Raw genomic sequence first — 25,811 nt, forward strand, 5'->3', positions numbered from 1 at the left:
TTGCTATAGTGAGAGTTGACTGTATGCAAGTATTTAAATATTTTATAATTTTTGGCCTTTTTTATCGAAGATATATCACATTCACTGTATTTCTTTAAAAATTGAAACTAAATGCACTGTTAGATAACATTGAATTACTTTTTTTTTTTAAGCGAGATCCAGAAGATCCTTCAGCTGCGGCCTTAAAGGAACCTTGGGATGAAAAGGTTAATAGAGTTAGAGAGTCTTCTCCTTATGGACATCTTCCTAATTGGAAATTATTAGCTGCAATAATTAAATGTGGAGATGACTTGAGGCAAGAATTAATGGCCTATCAGTTGTTGGTAACACTACAGGTAATTTTATCATAAATTCATAAAATGTTTTAAACATACTCAACAATATTAACCACAATTCAGTGGCAGAAAATGTTAGTTTGTGTTCTGTGTTTTTTCTCAATGTATCTTACTTCTTTAAACTAATCACTAAAATCAACCATAAACAGTATTAAAAAAATTTCCATATCTAATTGGCTTCATAAATACAAACATAAATAATATCCATCACCACTTACAAACATTCTGACCTCACATGTTATTTCTGACCAAATCTCTCTCTCTCTTATCAATCTTTGCACAATCCAATGTCCCATGTCGGAAAATACAAGTCTTCTTCTGGTTGAATCTTCTGGTTCTGATTTTCTGAGTTAAGATTTCTTAGCTGCATTCATTTGCTGTCTTTACCTCTCTTAATTCTAAAAATCACTCTTTTCTCTTTTGTTTAGAGAGAATTGAGTACTATTAAAAGTAAGACTGGAGGAAAGTTTTTTTGCAAGAAATACCATAGGATTTAAGGTTAACCAGTTTTTCAGAGCTCTGCTGAAGAGTAGTTTGGAAATCAAAGTATAGAATTTAGAGATGGATAAATAGTTTTTAATATTATAAAAGAACAATATATTTGGATAAATGGTCTGATTTCCAGTTGTTATTAATCCTCATTTGTACTGAGTTGCAAGGAAAGGCATAAACCTTCTTAAATTACTTTCTAAAGAATACAGTGAATGAATGATATTTTCAAGGATTATTAGCTGTAGGATTTGCCAAGGTATAAGAGAAGTCCTAAGATTTGACAAATCTATCAGTGCACTACCAGAAATGATATGAAGAAGATTTATAAAAGAGCTTTTCAATTGAAGGTGAGTTAGCTTGTCTCAAATAGTTGTATCAGGTTTGTTTTCTTGGAAATGTTTATTTATCATGCTTCAAAACAGGCAATCCAGCTAGATAAACATAAAATTAATATGCAAAACACTAAGCTAACAGCATTAGTTACTTAGGTCATTATTTCAACTAACTTCCTGTAAGATTGGTCTGTTATAGTAAGGTTTTAGCATCGTTCGCAGTTACCTACAGGTAGATTCATGGACATAGTCATGTGTGACATGGCCAGTGTGAAACTGCTGCCCTGCTTGGAGGTCTGAAGTGGCTTGAAGAAGTCCCATGTTTAGTCTCTGCTTCAAAAAATTAGGTGTTATTTTCCACTCAAGAAGCTATTTTACACCCACCCAATTACTAACTGTATATAAATCCCAGTTTGCCTATCCTTAGAATATTGCACGCATAGTTGGGGTGGAGCACCTAAAACTTCCTTAAAAATTCTTGATGCTGTCCAGAGGAGAGCAATTCAGCTCATAGATGATCCTTCCCTCACAGGCTTACTTCAACTTCTATCGCACAGAAACATTAATTCAGCTCTGTGTCTCTTCTACAGGTACTTCCATGCTCACTGCTCCAGTGAATTGGCAAACATCATTCCTCCACTTGCTGTTAAGCCTGTTAAAACAAGAGCGACTGCTGTCCAACATCCCCTTACAGTACCATTGCAAACTCATCAAACCTGCTTCTCCTCTTCCTTGTTTATTCCATCTACTTCTGTCCTCTGGAATAGCCTTCCTCACGATGTGTTTCTCAACAATTTCAACCTACAGCTCTCTAAGAAGAATGTCAACAGGTTTCTTCTATCTCAACACTTGTCTATACCTTACACACAACACTGATGTGCTATAGGTTCTTGTCCCTCTCGCGTGTGGGATATATATATATGTACAGGGGCTCCTCGACATGCGTCATTTCGACTTTACAGCGGTAATCCCATAAATAATTCAAAAAATAAATTTCGACTTAAAGCAGCGTAATGTAAAATTCAAATGTCGCTGGTGAACTTGTTTGGGAGAGGTGGCATCGCTTGGGTCCCAGCATCCACTCTTTGGGTACTGTTGTGTCCCAATTTATGATTATTATTCTATCTAGTGATTTTCTGCTATCTATGTTCAACTATTATCTATGCACGAGATATCACCCCAAAATACAAATATTTAAGCTATTTCTCCCCTTAGTGTCCTTAATATTTATATTATACTGTGCCTTTTGGGACATTTAGTTTGAGATATTAAATACAAAAACAAGGAGCAATTACTGAAATGTCTCTGAATGTGAAACAATATTGCAGTTGTGACACTTTATCTCGTTTTTTAACACATTAATTTCCCGCATGATTAGGTTCGTACGTTTTTCAAGTGGTGCATTGGGCAGCAATTTCAGACAACTGTTTTATCAATGAACAAAGGTTTATTAAACTCATTAGTATGGTACAATTCAATTTCTAATATAATTCAATTCAACACTAAGAAAACATTTACAAAATAACATTAGCTTATCACAAGTAATTTGACTATGATCCTATATGGGTATTGCGATCATGCTGCCATAACAAATTCAACACATACAATCATATGTATAATCCCAGATCTAATTAACACTTTAGTTAACCCTATATTAGTCTGAATACGCTATATGCTGTGGCACCTGGACATATGTGATCAACTCACTCTATTTTACTATCTAAAACTATGTAGATTAAATTATCCTTTCACTGTGTTAACACATAACTTTGACATTTAAAACTTTCCTATAAGTTACAATACACATGCATAAATCTCAGGACACATAATTACTTATATAATATTAATATTAACAAGCATACTTTCATTATAATCAGTCATGTACTCAAGTCCCAGTATAAATTTCCTTAGTCTCTTCAACAGTTCAGTAATAGAATAATGATTACAATTACAGACGATTTTCAGTTAACACGAGATTTTTACAGTACCTTTTTTCTCTTGAGTTTTCGATATTGGCCTCTACCTTTTTTTCGATTGAACTATCCTGGTATGATCTCTCCTATAATCGGTCACTCTTAAGTTCTTTTGGCATTAAACTGTGCTTATGCAATCTTTACTTTTCGTACTTGAATTAAGAACACACTTGAGAATCATCTATACCATGGCTGTGAAACTCGCCACGTGGACACCGACTTCTTTACAGATTTCCTTTTTTCGCAGTTGTCACTGGATGATGAAACACATAGATAATACCTTCTTTCCTTTAGCTAAATGGCATTCCTCGTTTCTTACCATAGGAAATACGGAATCGAAATCCCGCTCACTTTTGTTTCCTTGTGACGATGGAGATACAACTTCAATCCCGCCACTCAGGAAAACCACATGAAACCTATACGAAGGAGCTCGTGAAGAAACTATCCGGGAAAAAGCCTCATGGGGGGCGTTTCTAACCCTTTTATACCTTGACTCCTAATGGCACCTTCTTTAATTTCTTTTCTCTGCCCCTTACTTGATTCGACTTCACCGACCAATTAGGGTGGCGTTTTTCTGCCAAACATCCTTCGGTCGGCAAGCCCGTCACGATGTCTCAAATCCAGGAATTGACCCTGAGTGATAGTCTATTGTTTTTTATTTTTTGCTAGCCTCTAAATTAATCCCCCTTCCAAATTTTCTAAAATTTTGCTTAATATTTTAATCTCTAGCCTCTTGCATATAATTCCTTATGACTAATCTTTTCTGTTTTACTTAGCTAAATTTTTTTTTTATCACAACTGTAATATTTTCCTTCTTTTATTATTTAGTTCTTCACTTTTTTGTTATATATTTTACTTGGATGCAAGAATATTTTTCTTTCTTTAAGTAATTTATGTATTAGCTCTTATACAGGAGCTTTATTTTATTTTCTCTTCATGTTACACCATGATAACTGGGAATTCTACATTCTTAAGGTATCAGGGTGTAACAGTACCGCATGCTTTGTTTACATCCGCTCTCTCACTTTTGTGTTTGTGTTTTTTTAATAACTTTTTACCCTTCAATGTGGCTCCCAAACATAAGGCAGACTCTTCCGATGGCAGTGTGTTGAAGAAAAGGAAAGCTATTACATTAGAAGTGAAATTAGACATTATTAAAAGGTCAAAAAAGGGAGAAACGGCAACGAACATCGGCTGCACGTTGAACTTAAGTCGTACCACAGTCGGGATTATTATAAAGGATAAAGTTCGCATCCTTGAACACGTGCACGGATTGGCGTCCATGAAATCGACTGTACAAAATGTACAGTTTCATTTGTCATTTTGGGGATTTTTCTCATTTTTATGTTTATTTTTTTATTACAGTTTCATTTTTGTCATTTTTCTGTACTATACAGTAATTATGTTCTCCCTTTCATTTTCCTATGGCCTAGTTCTGTTTCTTGATATATACGTATGACTTTAGGGTGTTTTTAGGTTAGGTAAGTAACTTAGGCTATGGTAATTCAGACTTGCATCGAAAATCGCCTTACGTTGGTTCGTAGGAATGGATCTCTGACGTAACTCGAGGACCCCCCCCGTATATATATATTTCTAATACTGCATTGATAAGATACTGCATTTGGATGAGATAATATATCTCATCCAAATTATCATTCCAAATAAAGGAGTGGAATGGGCTGCTTTTTCATATATTTTATTTATTAGTTATATATAATTTTGGCTTATAACAACAAAAAAATTTTGTTATTAAACAAAATTTTTTTATTGCTACTAGGATTGCTTGTTTTTCAACTGAATCAAATACTTTCTTATAGTCTATAAAATTGAAATACAATGGTCAATTGTATTCTGTGCATTTTTCTATTAATTGATTCAATTTCTGCAAATGGTAGATTGTGCTAAACGCTTTTCTGAATCCAGCTTGCTTGTTAGGTTGGGCTTCATCCAATGATCTGGTGACTTTGTTGTTATTTTTATTAACAGTTTATATACTTGTGACACCAAGCTTATAGGTCTGTAATTTTCTATCTCGTTACCCTTTTTGAACAAGAGCATTGATAGCATTGTTCCAACTGCTTGGTATGACTTTATCTTTTAGGCATTTATTAAATAGATCTTTTAATTTAAATAGAGTTAATTTTTTGTTTGGCTACTAATGTGTCATTATTTATCTTTACATGTTTTATTTTCCTCTTGTAAATTTTTCTTCTGTTGTTATTTTCCCTGTAACTGTGATCATTTCCTATGCCTATCTGATTGATGACCGAAACATCTAAATATTCTTTTGAGATGATGAATTATAATCTATTTCACTTTTGTTTGTCTATTTGGACTGATCCATGTCCATTTTCGGTTTGACCTTTTCTTGTAAAATATGTTCGTAGCATTCAACTAGTTCCTCACCATGAAGTCTAACATATTTCCTCTTTCATTTCACTCTCCTATTCCATCTTTTCCTATACATTTTTCAAGTTCATTTTTAATTTTTCCTAGTCATGCATTAAAATCTCCCAACACTATTGTGTAAGCCGTAGGATCCTGCTGTATTGTATTGGATAGTGTGTCATAGAATTCTTCAGCTTTTTCATTCTTCATAGCTGATGGTTGGTTGCATATATTTGTACTATTTTAATGGTTTTCTGTTCTGATGTTTGAACTTCATGTTGGAGGCTTAATGGATTTTTTACAACACTCAAAAAGAATTAAAATAGAATTTAATACTTCCTATATTTCGTCCTAGTCACTAGGACATCTACGGGGATTACAAAAACAATTAATGTAACATATGCACAAATAACAAACAATACTAAGCCCAACCACGTGGGTGACACTAAAGTCCTGTCTAGGTAGAGCGCCCTCTAAGGGTGCTCTACCTAGATAGGACTTTTTTCTTTACGTAGTTTCAGGAGAGTTGTACGTTGGGCATATGATAAATTACTTTTTGGCGGCGAAGAATGCGCGAGGATGTTGGCTGTGTCAAGTCTGATGTTGTTAGCTATCTCCGACAGTAAGCGACCGATTCCCCGTTCTTAACCCTGAACTTTGGTCAATTCTCTCTGGCATTTCGGAAACTTCCGCACAGAGAGAATTCCAAAAAATAAAAAATAAACACATCAAGAAATATAGCAACCTTGTGAAAAACAAACCACAGGAAACTTCCGCACAGAGAGAATTCCAAAAAATAAAAAATAAACACATCAAGAAATATAGCAACCTTGTGAAAAACAAACCACAACCACAAATTCAACCGCTCCAGACAGTAATAAACCTCTCTTCCAAAAGGCTCAACGCTGATGCCGTCAGCGCCCTTTGCCTTGGCTGTAATTTTGCCATCGCTCCGAAGGAAGTGCCGGAGCTTGACGTAATGGTGAACATCGAACGGGGAATCGGTCGCTTACTGTTGGAGATAGCTAACAACATCAGACTTGACGTAGCCAACATCCTCGCGCATTCTTCGCCGCCAAAAAGTAATTTATCATATGCCCAACGTACAGCTCTCCTGAAACTACGTAAAGAAAAAGTATCATCATCACCAGAGCGGATAAGGGTAATGCCACAGTCGTTCTTAATACCAGTGAATAGAATCGTAAAATGAACATTATCCTCCGCGATCGCGCTACCTACATCCCGCTAGAACACGACCCCACAAAAACACAAGCTAAGAAACTAAAAATCTTACTCAAAAAAGTATCTTCCTGGCCCCCTGACGTCACGAAAAAACTTAAACTTTTCCGCTCCCGTCCCCCCTGAATATACGGTTTACCAAAAATCCACAAACCCAATTCCCCACTCAGGCCTATAGTAGATGCCACCAATGCACCTTGCTATAGACTATCTAAACAGCTGGCCAACTCTCTGATCCCCCTCACCGGAAGGTCCCCTTCCTATATAAAAAACTCGACCCACTTTAAAGCCCTCACAGAAAATTTAACCTTGAATAAGACAGACATATTGGTAAGCTTTGATATCTCCTCTTTGTTTACCAATATTCCCTTAATTGACAACTTATCTCTCTTAGAAAACGTTTTTCCCTCTGACATCTTAGATCTCTTTTCCTTTGCCATTAACTCTGGGTATTTCTCTTGGAACAACAAAATCTACAAGCAGATAGAGGGAACTGCCATGGGTTCCCCCCTCTCACCCCCCTTGCCAATTTCTATATGGAAGATTTCGAAAAACGAGCCATAGACTCAGCCCCACTCAAACCTTCTATCTGTCTAAGATATGTAGATGATGTGTTCTCTATTTGGCCTCATGGCCCAGACACGTTAGACTCCTTCCTCAGTCATCTCAATAGTCTACATCCAAGAATCCAGTTCACTATGGAAAAGCAAAAGAACAATTGTTTACCCTTCCTAGACACCTTAGTCACACGCCTGCCTAATGATACACTTACCTTCACCGTATACAGAAAACCCACACACACAGGCAGATACATTCACAAACTCTCCCATCACCACCCCTCTCAACAATATGGCATTATTAAAACCCTTACCAAGAGAGCCCACAATCTTTGTTTCAGTGGAACCGCCCTCACTACCGAGCTTAACCACATACACAGCACTTTCCTCTCCAATGGCTACAGCGATCACAGTATCAAAAAAATAATCAACTCCTCCCCCATTCCCCGTCCTTCTCGTCAACAAGATTTTAAAAATGCCATCACCATACCCTACATCCGTGGCACATCCGAAAAAATAGCCAAGATACTAAAACAGTACAACCTACACACAGCATATAAGCCCCACCGCAAACTTGCTACCCTTATCCGTTCTACGAAAGATCAGCTCCTCTCTCTCTGCCTGGAGTTTACAAAGTACCCTGTTCCTGTAAGCTGGCGTACTTTGGACAGACAGGCAGATCAGCATCCATCCGTCTAGAGGAACACAAGTCGTACATCTTCAAACACAACTATGGCCATTCAGGCTTGGCTGACCATGTTTTGGACACCACCCACAGGGTATTATGGAAGAAAACCACCATGCTCCACCACAGCAAATTCAAGAAAGAGAGACTTTTCTTAGAAGCAGCAGCAGCTCTCAAAAACCAACCGAATCTCAATAAATACGGTTGCATTAAGCTTCCGAAGATTTGGGAAACGCTCATCACCAGAGTTCCCACCTTACATTCCAGGCCACCTACTACTGCCCTTAAGAGGGCGCTCTACCTAGATAGGACTTTAGTGTCACCCACATGGTTGGGCTTAGTATTGTTTGTTATTTGTGTATATGTTACATTAATTGTTTTTGTAATCCCCGTAGATGTCCTAGTGACTAGGACGAAATATAGGAAGTATTAAATTCTATTTTAATTCTTTTTGAGTGTTGTAAAAAATCCATGAAGCCTCCAACATGATGTCCTCACAGCACTTAAGCCTTTACACACGATGTTTGAACTATGTGCTATCTGATCTGATATTCCTGCATATTTAGTAACTTGTTTGCTGTACTTTTGTTTATAAGGAAACCTACTCCACTCTGTTTGTGACATCTAGTCCTTTCCAGTAAAGTACATTTCCGGATTTTAGTTTTATGCAATCTTCCAATTTTCTTTTCACTTCACTTAGTCCTGTTATCAAATTTTTTTTTGTTTATTTCATATACCAATTCTTCTACCCTTTTCATCATCTGCTAATGTTCTTATGTTGTATGTAGCAATCATGAAATTTGTTTTCTTGCACTTGCTTTTATTTTTTGCTTTGGAATAGCATGTCCAGTCCAATAGCTTCATTTCTAGACTGAAGTAGGTTCTCTGGGGATTGTAAGACTCAGCGATGCCAGATACTGTGCTCATTCTTCTCTGTAACACAGTCATGGTTTTAATGGAGGGAATCTCTTTTCTCCCATGATGACAAATTGGCTTGGAAGAGGATTGGCAGTAGCCCATATCTAACTATAGCTGTGGAACACTATCACTTATGTTATCACTCTTGCCAGCCAAAAGGATAGATAACCTTCCTCTGTTCCTATACAACCTACAGGCAGCTGTGTCCACCCCCAAAGGGGTAGCAGATGCTTTTGGGAAGCTGCTTCTCTGGAGAACCATCGTACCCAGTTGGAATCCCTCTGTCTAGTTCCTCAGTATCCTGTCTGGCTTGGGAGGTCCTGCTGGTAGAATACACTACCATTGGCATAGCGTGATACATCCTTGAAACACACAAGCCTCTTCACCATGTCAGGGTGAGAATTCCAGTGAAGGGGAATCTTTATTTACTTTCCAATCTTTGTTTCACTAACACTAATTATGTCAACCTGATACTTCTCTAATTTTTATGCTGTCAGTTGTACTTATTTTCTGTTGATACTGGCTATCTTGAATTCTGATGTTGAATTAATTTGTTATTTTAAGATAATGTTTTATTTTATTGTGCAATCATTGTGGTTAGTTTAAGCCAAAGACAGATTACAATTTGGTCAGCTAAACCTTAAGTTGCCAGCCATTCCTTATTTGTTCGGTATTCAGATAAATATTTACTAGCAAGGTGTGCCATTTTCTCATCTCATCTTCCTTTTACCTTGAGGTGTCGAGGTTTTATTAATCATCGGACCTCAAACCGTTCACAGGATAAGGTGGTCAGCCCTATGTCCTGTAATGTTGGGTTCTCAAGGTTGGTTTGCCTGCTCCTACTGTCCACACCCAAGACCGGCTAACTTGGCTATGGCTGAGGAAGATCCTTCAGCTCCTCACGTCACCAACAGAAATCGAACCTAGGACACTCCCTCCCTAGGCATATGGTTGCGAAGTGCACAGCCACTAGGCTAAACTGCGTGGACTTGCCATTATCTTTGACCCATAAATAACCCTGGAGCTTAATTTTATTTATTTTTTTTTTTCATCATATATCCTGTTTTTTTCCCCTTTTCTCTGGCATTTCCCAAATGCTTCCACTTTTTTATATTCTTTCATGTGCTCTTATTATTACCAGAGAATCTCTTTCTTTTCTCTGATTTGTCACTTTCTCCTTTTATATTATTCCTTTTCCAGTTGTTAATACACTCAGATCTATTTTTTTAACACCAGACATTGATTTTTGTTCCACCAATATCTTTTCCTCTCAATTTCTTAATTTTTCTTCTCTTTGACTGCCTTTTTCATTATTTTAATAACTACTGAGAACCATTTTTCTTCCTTTTTGGTGCATTCTTTCTGCCATGGCAAGAAATTGCATGAGCACTACATGCAAAGTACAACAGATTTATAGCATTGCAATTAGTGTCTACTGGTGAAACACAAAACGTAAAGTTTTAATGTTTTAAGTTTAAGTATGACTACAATAAATTTACCTACTTGTAAATCCAAAAAGTCATAACCATTTTAGTCTTTCTTAATTGTGTAGAGATGCTGTTAGGAGATAAGCAGTGTTGCCAGTTGTGTGTTTATTATTTAAATAAATAAATATAACTAAAATTTTATTCCATATGATTTACTAATTACATGAAACATATGGTATCTTAGGAAAACAGGATTCCTGTAAAGATTTTTTTTTTATTATTATTTTTATTTTATTTTATTTTTAATATATGTAGATTCACCTAGTGCAGTGTTTTTCAAACTGTGGGTTGTGAAATCTGTTTCTCGAGTCACAAAAAACTTTTTTTTTTTAATGAAATGTAATAGAAAATATCGGTGTATTCCATACATTTTGTAGTTTTAACATGTTTACACTGTGCTGTGTCATATCCCACATTTCCCTTCAAGAGGGAACTTGCTTGATGGTATATTATGTCCCTTCTGTGTTTAATGGGTGCATTTTTTACAAAGTTCTAAATATATTTGGCATGCTAGTTTGAATGTTTCTGATTAAATTTTAATTGCACAGTTAGTATTGTCTTAATGATAATGTATAGTGTCTGTAGGAGGAAGTTATTTATCATTATGCACAGTCTGGTCATTTTCATTCCAGATGTCTTCAATTTACATTAATTGTCACTACATACAGTACATAGACTCTAATTGTGTCTGTACTGTTAATGAGTGATACAATAAAGCTACTTGGTTTTCTTGCTTTTGCAATGTGCTGTCTTGTTGGGAAGCGGATATTTATCCACTATATAGGAATTCATTTTTATTCATAGGAATGAACTGTTTTAGGAGCAGATGATGGGGCCCCATATCAGATATTAAACCGATAAGAAAAGAGACTACGCTTTTATCATAGCCAAGAAGCAGAAAGTGTAGTATCCTATAAGCTTAATATCTCATATGTGTTACAAGATATTAAACTAGAGGGTCTCAAACCTTTTCTGTTCATGGCACCCTTACTGTATGAATAATTTTTTTTTATGGTGCTCCTAGGCAAAAAAGAAATACTTAACAGTTCAGTTTATCAAGTAGTCATGTCTTAAAAACTTAGTAAATGTTTGAAAAATGTTAACCATTTGTGAGTTTGCTAATGTACCCAGTTTGGGAATCATTGTAGTAAACTGATTTTTTGAAGACAGCAAAATGCTTGGGGCTTGAATGAACTTTTTTTTGTGAGTTGCCTTGTATCGTACAACCAGTTCCTTTCGGGGTATCACTTCTCAGCCTTATGTTGTGTGCTGGATTAAGATGTAAAATGCATTTTTATTGTGGGTTGTGGTCAGAATAGCTTGAAAAAACTGATCTAGTGTATATGATATTTCAAAATGTTTAAAATAAAAATAAAGTTGCTTATTAATTTATTGAAGAAGCTGATATATTCTTTTGGTTTTCTTATGTCCAGTTTTTATCTTATATAAATCCAATAACTTGTAGATTTAAGAGCCAACTAGTAACATGAAATTAGCCTGTGTAGCCCTGTGGGAATTGCATTTGCTCATACCACTAGACTTCTATAAGAAGGATCATTATAGGTTTGATTTTAGTTGCCAACTGGAGGAACTTGATTGAGGCCTGTTTTTTTTTCAGCAGCTTCTGAGCTACGAGGGTGGTCTGAAATGTTCTCGACCTAACAGTGAAAAAATAAATTTATAATTTCAAAATTATTTTTATTTTTCAACATAATCTCCCTTAAGACTAATACATTTATTCCAGATGCTCCAGAGCTATTATCCTATCCCTGTAGTGGTTCTCAGCAAGATCTGCAAAATACCCCTCTACAGCTGCAATCACTTCTTGATTCGAAGAAAAACGCTGACCAGTGAGGAAGAGTTTGTTTTGGGAAGAGATAGAAGCCAGAGGGAACCAAATCTGGGGAATAGGATGGATGTTCCAATAATTCACAGTGCAGATCCCTTAATTTTCCCATTGCCAAAAAGACCTTTGTGGGTAGATGCATTGTCCTGATGAAAGATTATTTTCTTCTTCTGCAAACTGGGTCTTTTCTCACGAATTTTTTCGTTTAGTCTGGTTAAAGATCGAAATAATATTCCCCGGTTATTGTTTTACCCTTTTCAAGATAATTAATAAACAAAATGCCTTTTAGCATCCCAAAACACCAATGCCATGACCTTTCCTGCTGATGGAACCGACTTTGTCTTCTTTGGCGCTGAACAACCGGCTTCTGTCCATTGTTTTCACTGCTGTTTGGATCCTGGTGTGTAATGTTGAATCCAAGTCTCATCCATAGTAATAAATCGACACAAAAAATCAGTTTTATTCTTGTTAAAATGCTCCACGTACTGTCCAGAGATTTTCATGCGAGTGCGTTTTTGATCTGCTATGAACATGGCACCCACTTGTGCAAAGCTTTTTCATTTGCATTTCTTCATGCAAAATATATCATGCACGTTCTTTTGAAATGCCTATAGTCTCGGCAATTTCACACACTTTGACTCACCGGTCATCCAATACCATATCGTGCACTTGATCAATGATTTCTGCTATTGTCACACTTTTGGACGTTCTTCATGTGGATCATCTTCAAGGCTGATATGACCACGTTTAAACTCGGCAACCCATTTCTTAATTGTCGATAATGAAGGAGAAGAGTGCCCATATACTTTTATGAACTTCAAATGAATTTCTTTTGGTGTTAAGCCTTCTTTTACAAAGAATTTTATAACCTCAATACTCAATTTTATCCATTTCAAGGAATAGAGACAGCTGTATAAAACAAACTATTTGATAGAATGACTTGCAATTTAACATGGATGCTTATGACAGATGTACCAACTTAGAAAAAAAAAACCTTGCCAAGAGTGTTGCCATCTATGGTCAATTTTGAGAACTTTTCTGACCACCCTCGTAATTGATCTTTGGCACCAGTAAGCAGTGTTTTTCTATTCTGGAAGTTTGGGTTTTAACTTCGCACATTAAAAATTGACTGTTCTGTATCAATTTTTTTAAAGTTGGGAATCATGAGTTTTCTGTTCTATTCTCCCTGATGCTTATGAAATCATTTGATTGCTTGGCTTAGTTGTCGGTGATGGCTATAAATGGAGAGCTATTGTAGTTCTGTATGTTCTGTCTTGTTTTGAATTTGCCTAATGTGATACCATTGAAAATGGATGATTATTTCTCTTGCTTTTATATGGAAATTAACTATGTCACAAATGTTCCTAGCATTACAGCTAAGCACTTCGTACTTGCTCTTCATTAATGTCTATAATGACAGCTAGAAGACAAAAGACTGCATGGCAGATTAATACAAGAAAATAGTAAGGGGAAGAGAATAAAGAATTAAAAGTTAATAAGAAGCAACAATACCAAACTTCGTGTTCTAGTAAAGTCTATAAGAATTTGGTTGTCTTGACCAACTCTTTTTAATGCTAGGACATGAAGGAAGCTGTATACATTAGATCTGTTAATTAGAACTTATCATTTTGGCAATCTTGATTAAATACTCTAAATTAGAATTGACTCTTACTATAGCATACTCATAGGGACCACAGCAATAGTTTCGATAGTTTTCATCAATGATTTCTTTTCAATAATATCATGCCTGTGAGACTAGAACTTTTCAAGTGAGTTGACTGAATTGTTATTATTACATAATGTAACCTGTATTATCATTTAGGAACTTATTCTGTTTTAACTCTCTCTCTCTCTCTAGCAATGCAAAAATATATATAAGGGGCAACGGAAAGTAATCAATTATTTTTAATAGTTCATTTTTAGCTGATTGTATTTTTTTAAATAACATATAAATTATTAATTTTGATTTTTATTTAAATATTAGAATTACTTTTTTATTTAAAAAAATTTTTTTTTTTAATATGGTGGACTTTAAAGTTGAAGAGCAGCATTTACGTCATTGTTTGAATGCTACAGAGGCTACCAGAATCATTTGCTCAACTTATGGAGACATATTGAAGGTTAACAAATGTCAGCGATGGTTTTGGAGATGTGCAGAAAAAAATTTTGATCTCTCTGATTGTCCTCGATCTGGAAGACCTCTTACTCTAGATGACGATGCTCTTAAGACTCTCGTTGAATCAGATCCAAAACAAACCATACAAGAATTAGCAGAGAAACTTAATTCATCTTGGTCAACTGTCCAAGAGCACTTACATAAGAGTGGCAAGGTTCTTAAACAGGGTGTATGGGTACCGCATGAACTGTCAGACAACAATAAAGCACAGTGACGGACAATTTGCAATTCATTGTTTGACAAAAAAATGACCCCTTTTTGGAACGAGTCGTAACTGGTGATGAAAAATGGGTGCTGTATAAGAATATTAAACGCAAAAAACAGTGGCTCTCTCCAAATCAAACTCCAATTCCAACACCTAAAGATGGACATCATCCACAAAAGGTTCTGTTGTGTGTTTGGTGGGATATTCATGGAATTATTCATTACGAACTCATGGAACAAGGTAAGACTATCACAGCAGCCATCTACTGTGAACAATTAGAGCGACTACATCAAGCATTGTTAATCAAATGTCTTGCGCTTGTCAATCGAAAAGGGGGTAATTTTGCAGCAAGATAATGCAAAACCACATTCTGCAAGAATGACTCAAGAAAAAATTAGGCAGTTAGGATGGGAACTTCTACCACATCCTCCATATTCGCCAGATATTGCCCCTAGTGACTATCACTTATTCAGATCCTTAGAACACAGCATAAGAAATAAAACCTTCCGTTCGCAAGATGATGTACAAAGGAGTTTGATATCATTTTTTGCCTCCAAAGAAAAAACTTTTTTCAAAAAAGGAATTCTAAACTTAGTAGATCGTTGGAATAAGGTTGTAATTAACAATGACGATTATATAATTGAATAATGTTAATTTTTTCTTTAATAAAATTTATATTAAAAATGTAGTTCAAAAAATTGATTACTTTTCGGTCCCCCTTACACACACAATATTTTTGCACATTGTGTCATTTTAAATAATGCAGACTATAAAAAGAAACATAAGCTTAACTGTCTGCAACAGAATTTTTTATATAATGAACAGGTAGTTCTCTTATGTCTGATAGTAATTAATATTTCCATACTTTCACAACGGAGTAAACAAAACTTTCAACATTTAGTTTATAATGCATTGCAATCTGCATGTGGTATTTCACACATGATTGATTACGAATGATCCCTCTCCAAATTTGCTCTAAACATAGTGAACAAACGTGTCATACACAATAAAATGATTTATTATGTGGGCCTGTGTTAAACTGGAAATATCCAAATTGTATTGAAACTTCTGATTGTACTGCATATATTTACGTTTGCTGATGCAAAAATGCATTCTTTCAGTTTTCATTAAATGTTTCATAGTAGCTGTGAAATATAAGCACATTCCTTCACCTCATTCATGCAGAGAGACTTGCATAAGCTATGGAGATCTTGGAAGTCAAAGAATTGGTCTCACTCACAAGGTGGAGTTGCTCCATCTTGTTGCAATTTCAGTCTTGTTAGAATGTCCTGAAACAACTGTCCATGATCAGTTTCCCCTCATATTTTGATATTGTCCCTGTAATGGTGACCTCCACAAAGCATTATCCATATAGCTGAATTCAGGATTTCTCAATTGACAAAGTCTTTAAGTCCTCTGAGAACCTAAATATAACAATTTGTGCTTGGTGATTTTTATGTTTGCTTATAGGACCAGTTACTGTATAATTCACTAGGGCTGGCAATGTCTGTACATTCTGTACAATGTTGAACGATATAACATAAACTGAATATAAAATTAACAGGAGCCATAAATTAGAAACCATTGCTATCCAGGTTGATCCATTGACTGTGTGTGTGTGTGTGTGTACAGGACCCTCAGAAATCCACTTACCAAAAGCGAATTATCAGAGATAAGTAGCAAGTGAATTTTCAGCCTCATTCTATAAATGCATTCAAAATCTATTACACTTTTTAGACTTTTTTCACTTTAAAACATAATCTCATTCACTGTTATGTTATTTGATCATTGGTGGCTGCCAATGAATTTGTTAAAAAAGTTTTATTTTCAACTCTCTGGAAATAAAAGCTTCTGGATCTGAAATCCTTAATTCAAGCACTACAGTGTTCTCTTTTAAACAATAACAAAAACACTTGCAATTTTACATCCTCTGTCCAAAAAGAAACTGAACTTTTCAAAAATAGAAGGAACTAGTGGCGCCACCTGTTGTGTCTTTTTGTTGTCGAAAGCGGCAACTTTCATTAGTGTTGTGTCAACTGTTTATGACATTTGTTTCATTAGAAGCCTAGTTATAGTGCCAAAAGTGACTGTGTTTTGACCAACAGTCAGAAAATGAGTTTCAAACAAAGTGCTGCAAGTGACTTTTGTGTTAAACTTGGTAAAGGTTTTACCGAAATGCATCAAATGCTTCAAAAAGTATACAGTGATGAATGCTTATCTTGTACTCAAGTTTACGAGTGGTTTAAGGGATTTCAAAGTGGTCACGAGACACTTGAGGATGATGAAAAACTGGACTAAGTGAAGTTAACATCCAAAAAGTGCATGATCTCATCAAAGAAACCCGAAATCGTCCATGAGATTGATTGAAGCCGAATTAGGGATTCCAAAATCCACTGTGCACAACATTTTGACCAAGAGTTTGGGCCTTCGTAAATTGAATTCGCGATTTGTTCCCCACAAGTTGACAGACGACCAAAAAAGTATCGAATTGAACACTGCAAGGACCTCATTAAAACTGCTCGTAAGGAAACTTCCTTGAAATGATCGTTACTGGTGACAAAACGTGGTGTTTTGAGTATGAGCCTAAAACAAAGCTCCAGAGTGCTGAGTGGAGACCACCAGAAGAAGGGGCATCCGGAAAAAAGTTGCTTGGAGAAGTCAAAAGTAAAGACAATGCTGATTTGTTTCTACGATTCCAAGGGCATTATCCACAAAGAATTCGTTCCTCCTGGCCAAACGGTCAATGGTGAGTTTTATCTCAAAGTTTTGAAGTGATTGATAGCGAGAATTTGTCGTGTACGGCATGAATATAGTGATGCAGGCAGCTGGTCACTTTTGCACGATAATGCACCATCTCATCGTTCGAACATTGTGAGACAGTTTGAGCAAAAACCAAGTTTGTGTGTTGGATCACTCACTGTATTCATCTGATTTAGCACCCTGTGACTTCCTTTTCTTCACCCGACTTCATTTGCCAATGAAAGGAAAGCGATACAACACTATCGAAAACGTTCAAGTGACAGTGACCATGACCCTCAACAGTATCCCAAAAACCGATATAAAAAAAAATCATTTAATGAATTAATTGACCGTGCCAAACGCTGTATCGAAGCTGAGGGAGAGTATATTGATTGAAATAAATGATTTGAATAATTATAATTGGCCTGTGTTTTATTTTCTATGAAAAGTTCGGTTTATTTTTGGACAGAGGGTGTAGTTGCCTGTGTTCTCTAAAAGTCATCACATAAATCGCCCATCTTCACTTTCTTCCTTTTATCTCCTTTAAGGTTCAGAACTTTATTTTTCTTTCTGTGTGAAAGACTATGAAAAAACAAATAAAAACAAATAGGTATTAAAAACTTGACCTACCATATCTTCTTCCCCTGACAGGTGTGATTGTCATAACACAACAATTCATAACTATTAAATGTTTATATTGAGTCCATATATGAGAGGTTGGTTGATCAACCTATAGTGGATTAGTACCATATATATAGGTAGTAGGTTGGGAAAGGAGAAACTTGTTTACATTTGATTTAAAAGCCTATATATTGTATTCCTTGGGAAAACATATTGGGGGAAGAATGTTCTACAATATAGCAGTAGCAGGGGTGAAGGAGGAGGAAAAGAAACTTGTTCTGTAGGTTTCAAGGTATACTGTGAAGGGATGTTGAGCAGCAGCTGTACCTGTTCCGACGGGCTTAGTACTAAGTGGGGGAATTATTGATGCTATTTCAGATAAGCATTTGCCATGGAAATATTTATAGAATACACATATTGCAGAAACCAAAATGTCTGTGTGAAAGTGGGAGGAGTGAATTGGTAATAGATGGGTCATTAATCAATCTAATTATTGCTCTCCTCTGTATTGAGTCAAGCATTTTGAGGGAGCTCTTGGAGGAGGGGGGGGGCACACTCCAAATGTGAGAGCGGTATTAATAGCTGGGCAGATTTGTATAAGGTTAACAGCTGTTCACAGGTGAAGTAACATCTTGAGCGAAAGAGAAACCCTAGTTTTTTTGAAACTGAGGATGCAATGGTTTTGATGTGTTTATGCCAGGAGAGGTTTGATGTCAAGGCAATTCCAAGAAGAGAAATCTCATCTTGTCTGGTAATTTGAATGTTGTCAAAAATAATACTGGGAGAAAATGGCCCTTTTTTTTGTGAGAAATAACACAGAATCAGGTTTTACTAGCATTGAAATTGATGGGGTTATCTGAACCCCATTGGAGGATGGCTTGGAGATCAGAATTGATGGCAGTGGTGGTTGATGTTCTGTAGATCAGCTGATGTTCTCAAATGAAAGGGAGGAGTGCTATGTGCTGTCATCTGCAAAACTGTATGTAGTTGGAGATCAACTGAAGTAGGTGATTGATATATAGAAGGAAGAAGGTTGGTGAGAGAACAGAATCTCAGGACTTCTGCAGCTGGCAATCCAGTTGCAGAAGTCCTGAGACAGATCAAATGATGGATATTTGCTTAGCAAGCCTTTGTGCCAGACCTGGTCAAAGGAGATATCAAGTGCAACTGAGATTCACCTAACTTCTCCATGGCATTTGTCCAGAGATGATATGTAAGTAGATCTCCTGTTGATTGGCAGCAACAGAATCCATACTGGTGGTTGTTTATTAGTTTGAGTGCCTTCAAGGTAGTGTAGGAGTTGATGGTTTTCTCCATTACTTTAGTAGATAGGACTGAGGTGAGTAAGATAGGGCAGTAATTAGACGGCAGTGATCTGTCACCCTTCTTGAGAATAGGGTTGAATATAGGCCAATTTCCAGGCTGTGGGATAGAATACCCCTGGAGTAATAGTATATACAGGCGACATAGGATAGGAGTCAGTTCTGGTGCACATACCTTCAGGATGGTTAGTGATGTCAAGACCAAGAGACTTTTTTTTTAACAATATTTTTTTTGATAACTTCCTGGCAGAAGGATATAGGGGACTTGTATGTTGGGCATCTGGAATAGTTGTGTGTGTGTGTGTGTGGGGGGGGGTGTATAGTTGCCTTGGAGGTGGGAATAGTGTTGGGCAAAAGTTACGATGAATTGCTTTGGCAAGAGAGAAAAAGACTTGCCTGTCATTTGGACAGGCTGCAAGTTTCCTCCTTTTTGCTCTTTCAAACTCTGTTTTGGAAGCATTGATAGTTTTCTTGCATCCTGTCTATTTTGGGCTTGATTATAAGCACTAAAGGAGGATGGAGTTCTTGATGTGAGCCAGTTATGATATGCTTAATTTTTTCATTTGTACAGCCTTGGCACATCTTTTGGAGTACCAGGGTTTAGTTAGGGGAAGGCAGTTCAAAATAGTTTCGGAGAATGTATATTTCATGCCAATGGCAGTGAGGATTACTTTGGTGATAATTCAGTACATATGTTTGGGTTGGAAGTCACGGAGGCTGTCCCACTTGGCACTGTTATAATGCCAACCATACTCTTGTATGGGAGTTGTTGTGTAAATGTTGTTGCATGGGAGAGGAGATGAGCACTAGATTTTGGTTGGAATCATCTAGGGCCTCATTACATTCACTGGGTATTTGAAAGGGTCATTGGTGAGGAAGAGATCTAGGGTGTTTTGGGGGAGTGGTTCGGGTTATCTGGTATTCTGGTTGGCATGTGAACAATTTGTGCAAGGTGATGGCAAATGTTTCAGCATCTTTTTCTGCAAGATCTGTTCAACTGGAAGATGAAAGCCAGTTGGTGTTGTGGACATTAATAAAATCTTCTAGGAAGATCATTTCACTGTTGGGAAAGTGAGACTGGAGAAAATCATTTTTTAAGGAGAGAAAATTAAAGAGCTCAGAATGGTTGGCGGCATTAGAGGAGTGATAGATGGCAAATGAATTTGACCAAGTGGGAAAGGGATATTTTCAACCAAAGAAGATCAAAGTTGGGCAGTTGTAGGTTGGATGCTCTCTAACAATGAATGACAGCTATTGAGTTCCAAAAATACCCTAATTTCTCTTACATCAGTATTATACAGTTTATGTAATTCACTAAGAATAGATTTCTAATCACGTAAGACATATTATGTGCAGTACCTACATTGTTGTGTGAACTTTGTATGTGATTTCTGGCATGGGAAAGGTCTTAAATGTTATACTATTAATTAATGACTTCAAATGTCATGAAGGATTGGTCCAAAAACATATGTAAGCACTGGGCATAATATAAATAATGATTGTTGGAAAATTACTAAAATTTTACAATTCGACGTTTCGACCTTTATGTCAAGGTCATCTTCTGGAGCATACAAATATACACAAGAAACAATAAAATTTTAGTAATATTAAACTAAAGTTTTTATTCAAACACGGTAATTGTCTCCATAATTTCCAAAAATGCATTCGGATCACCGTGCAAGCCTAAAAGAAAGGATTGTTGGAAAAAGTTTGGTTTTTTGCTTATGTTATATAACTTCTTGAAGATGCTTTCTATCATGTAGATGGTGAAACATTCTGGAGAGACATCTGATGTATAAAAAAAAAAAAACATTTGAGTTAAAACCTGGATATTTATTAAGTGTTATACTTTCTGTTTGTTTGAAGTGAGAAAAATGAGCCACTATTATGTATTATTGTTACAGCACTTTACTTGAAAACATTTAAATATGTAAAGATTTACTTTACAGTAAATCTCTCATGCTTCAAGCTAAACAAGTTTTTCATATCACAAATACATTTAAATTAAATTATAGCGATCATTTCCAGTAAATATCATATTTTTCCATGTATAAGACGATACTTTTTTCTAAAATTTTTAGACCAAAAATTGGGATACTTTTGTGAGGAACTGTTCTTGGGATTTTAAAGAGAAAGTACTTTTACTTACAAATTTACTATGGTGTCTTTGCTGTGAATTTTTTGTTTGCTTTTATGGATCAAAGTGATAGTAAGCATCTAATGTATATTTTATTTATGTTAATTTATTATCTGATTTTTTTTGCCCCTATTTGTTTATCAAGATTACCATTAATTATAAATTTTGTCGGATATAAAAAAAAAAAGCATCCATTTTGATTAGTTGCTCTGATTAAGAGCAGTTCATCAGAATTTGAGCAAATGTGTGTTTTCATTTACCTTTTATTTGGTATACTTCTTATTCACGTTACTGGTGCTGAATGTAACTATACTATTATTATTATTTCATTAATTTTAGAACATCTGGCAACAAGAAAGAGTTCCTCTTTGGGTTCGTCCATATCGGATTTTAGTGACTTCTGCAGATAGTGGCATGATTGAACCAATTTTGAATACAATGTCTTTACATCAGGTAAAGAAGCATAGCAAAATGTCTTTACTGGAGTATTTTCTTCAAGAATTTGGTTCTCCTACTTGTGAAGAGTTCCTGACTGCTCAAAGAAACTTCGTTCAAAGTTGTGCAGCTTATTGTTTAGTTTCATATCTTATTCAAGTAAAAGACAGGTTAGTTGCTTTTGTTAACTATTTGATTTTCTTTCCTTAACTATTATTTACATATAGACTTGAGAATATTAAAATTAAGTTGTATAGTGAGTTATGGTGACATTTTGAGGTGTACAACTCAAATTCCTGACATATTCTCAGGAGGTGTACAATGCCAGCATAACTAATTTTGAGTTATGGTGGCATTGTACACCTCCTGAGAATATGTCAGGAATTTGAGTTGTATAGTGTCACCTTTTCTACTTATATAAATCATTCATGTTTATAATAAAATTTATATAAATTCATAACAAAGTATGCACTTGAGCAAAAACATTTGTAAAAATCAAGAGTTCTTTTGACATAGACTACGTTTTCACTTTAAAATTATGTTTTTTGTCTTAAAAATAGAAATATAATGGACAAATTCTTAGCTAATCAGGAAATATAAATAAAGGAATAAAGCATAGATCATCATCATCAAATTCCTGACATATACCCTCAAGGGGTGTACAGGATATGATAGTACTACACGAAAAACTTACATCATTACTAACTTCCTATCTACAATTTTCCTCCAAACCAATCTGTTACCCGTCAAGACTCCAACATTATCAGATCTTATATTTCTAACTTCTAAGGCACTTTTTACTATCAATCCACCTATATCTTGGTCTTCTCTGGGTCTTTTTCCTGCCAACCTGGCAGAGAACACTTGTTTTGCTAATCTTTCCTCTCCCATTCTTTTTAAGTGACCATACCACCTGAGATTAGCTCTGCTAACAATGTCAAGTTCTTTCCTAATATCCTCATTTTTAATATGATATTGTCATTGATGCCATCTGTTTATGCCCCTAATCTTTCTCAGAACTCTCATATCTGCAGTCTCCAGACTTTGGTCAAGTGTTTTATTTCTAGCTCAGCTCTGCATAAGTGAAAATTGGTTTAACACTGTCTTGTATACAGCTAACTTAGTGTTTTGACTGATTTCTCTCTTATTCCATATAAATTTATTCAGTTGACTTTCTACCATACCAGTTTTGTTGATTCTGTTGTCTATTTCCATATTTAATTTACCATCTTCACTAAAAATCGTGCCTAAGTAGCTGAAATGTTTTCTTGTTCTATAGGTTCTCCATTCACAATGTAGTTGATATTTTCAGTGCTTCTGTCTATTTTCATTGTCTGTGTCTTGCTATTGCTGACTTTCATACCATATGTATTACAACAGTTATTCAATTAAGTCAGGGAAGCTTGCTGACTAGTACCAGATTTATTTACACCAGATTTAACATTAAACTATCTTCCTGTACTTCTTTCAATTCAGACTGCTATCTTACAACCCAAATAAAGACTAGGTATTGCTTGATATAATGCTCCATTGACACCATACAACTGTAGCTTTTTGAATAGCTTTTCTCTTGGCACTTTATCATATGCGTTTTCCAGATCTACGAAGCTTAAATACAGATATTCCCATGATTTCATCTGTTTGTCATAAAGTGAAAATCTTATCCTGACGGTCCCTCTATTTGGCCTGAATCCAGCTTGTTCTTCACAAAGCTTCCCTTCCACAATCCTTCTCAACCATTTCTCAAGTATACTTGCATAAATTCTTACCAGGACATTCAGTAGGGCAATACCTCTGTAATTTCCTTGCATTCAGTTTTATTTCCCTTTTTTATATATGGGTACTATTGAGATCTTTACTCCAATCATCTGGAATTTGTCTCTCTGTCCAGGCCTTCTGAACTATGCAGTGCAGCCACTGTAAGATGTTTATACCTCCATACAAGGTATAAATTTGTTTGTGGTCAAAATTTGTTTCTGGACAAATATCATCTACTCCAATTGCCTTTCCACATTTCAGGCTTTTGATGGCTTTTTCTACTTCAAGTATGGATATGTATTCCTGATTGCATGCCTCTTGAGTGTTTTTTATCACTGTGCTGTCACTCACTGCTTGTTTCGTTTTGCAATTTTTTGAAGCAGTTACTCCATACATCAAGGATCTTTTTCTCCTGTTTTCATGTCACCTTTATCATCTCTAATTCCATTTACAGCACTCTTTCCTCCATTCCTAAGCTTTTTCAACAATTTTGCCATCTTTTTGATATTTATTTTCTATGTTCTTACCAAAGTCTTCCCATGAGTTTTGTTTGGCTAGTTTTACATTTCTTAATATTTGTCTTTGTGTGCTCTAAGAGCACAAGCTGACTTATTTGCCAAAGAACTTTTGATAAGCTTTCTTTTCCTTCACTGTCTGTTTAACCTCCTATGTCCACCATGAAATTCTGATTTTTCTATCCTAGCAGACAACCTCGCCACATGCCCATCTGACTGAATCAATCAATGTTGTCTGGCTTGCCACTGAATCTCCAAGATTTGGTTCCTATTCTCAAATGCTTTCATTTTTTCTTGAATAATGTTTGTGTATTTTAGTCTAGAGTTCACATCTGAGAACTGCTCAACTTTTATTTGCTTTGAGTAAGATAAAACTGAATTTCATATTGAAAAGAAGAACATTTAAGAAAGTTTTAAAGCGAATGGTAATCACTTCCAATTTCAAATCCTCTGTACACTCTAGTGTCCTGCAACAGCGAGAAAACATCACTATCAACAATAACATAGTCAATGAGACTTTTCTTATTCCTTGCCTCTTTTCTTTCTCCGTGTGAATTTTTTTTTTTTTTTCAGTCACCCTTATGTCGATCTGGTACTTAAAGCATAGATTTGAACTTTTAAAAACTATACTCTTGTTCCTTAGGTGCTGCCTATAAAAGCAGTCTCTTCATATCATTAGTTGAAAAGCCCTTATAGTATACATTCTATTCTTCACATATGAGGTATAAGTATAAATAACTATAGAAAAGTTTCAACTAAAGTACTATAGACATGATGCTATTCTAAAACAAATTCCCTATAACAAACTATCTACCCCATACACTCACACAAACTACTGTTTCTATGGGTTTGCTATTAGTGAGAATCTTATCACTTGCCTCGAAAAGAGTAGCTAGTTTGAAATTAAAACCATAACAACTAAAGCTATGAGACCAGTAACGGATGTGGTTGTAATTTTCAACTAGCTACTCGTTTCCAACAAGTGATTTTTTTTGCAGCAGATAGTTTGTTATAGGGAATTTTTTAGAATAACATTATGCCTATGGGACTTTAGTGGGGACTTTTCTATAGTTTCTTATACTGGAGTGTTTATACTGTAATGGGAGTTTCTGATCATGGTAAAACAACAAAAATTATGATAACCACAGTAATAAACTATTGGCTCTTTATTTTAAATAACAGTAATAAACTTTAATGCAAAGTGTGTGGAAACAGCAATCATATCAAAGAACAGGAATACAGGTACATACAGGAATTGGTTTACTAATTAGAAACGGTTATTGCATTAGAAATTAATATTAAAAAAAGTTAATAAAAATAAATAATATTAACTATTTTTGATATTTACGTAAGGTGAGAATCTCACAAACTCGGGGGGGGGGGTCATTCCAATTCGGGTTAGGCTAATGTAAATTGGCTTCGTGACTTTGTTCGAAGAGGCATTCATATTTAAATCTGCTTCTATGGAGAAGACGAGCTTTATGCATGACATTTTTAGACTTTTACAAAACATTAATTTATTCAAAGACATTTGATTATGGATTTGTTTGAAGTTTATTTTGCACTTGGTTAGACTATAATAAATTTAGTTTAATCCTTTATCCAAGTGGAAGCAAACAAAGTTTGTGCCTGAAAATATCTTCAGGACTGA

At 35.5% G+C, this 25,811-nt stretch overlaps 1 protein-coding gene across 3 annotated transcripts in view; it reads left to right on the plus strand.

Annotated features, from left to right (window-relative positions):
• The window catches only part of fwd (phosphatidylinositol 4-kinase beta fwd), a 211,426-nt gene that overhangs the window by 124,440 nt on the left and 61,175 nt on the right, over positions 1 to 25,811 (plus strand). For all 3 annotated transcript variants that reach the window (XM_090391308.1, XM_090391306.1, XM_090391309.1), the window contains exons 11-12: positions 153 to 335; positions 21,792 to 22,057. In XM_090391308.1, coding sequence (XP_090247434.1) covers positions 153 to 335; positions 21,792 to 22,057 — 449 coding nt within the window. The remainder of the gene's footprint in view (positions 1 to 152; positions 336 to 21,791; positions 22,058 to 25,811) is intronic.

This window comes from Typopeltis vanoorti, chromosome 4 (genome assembly GCF_054136105.1).
Source record: "Typopeltis vanoorti isolate ZY-2024b chromosome 4, IOZ_Tvanoo_1.0, whole genome shotgun sequence".
Lineage (NCBI taxonomy): Eukaryota > Metazoa > Arthropoda > Arachnida > Uropygi > Thelyphonidae > Typopeltis > Typopeltis vanoorti.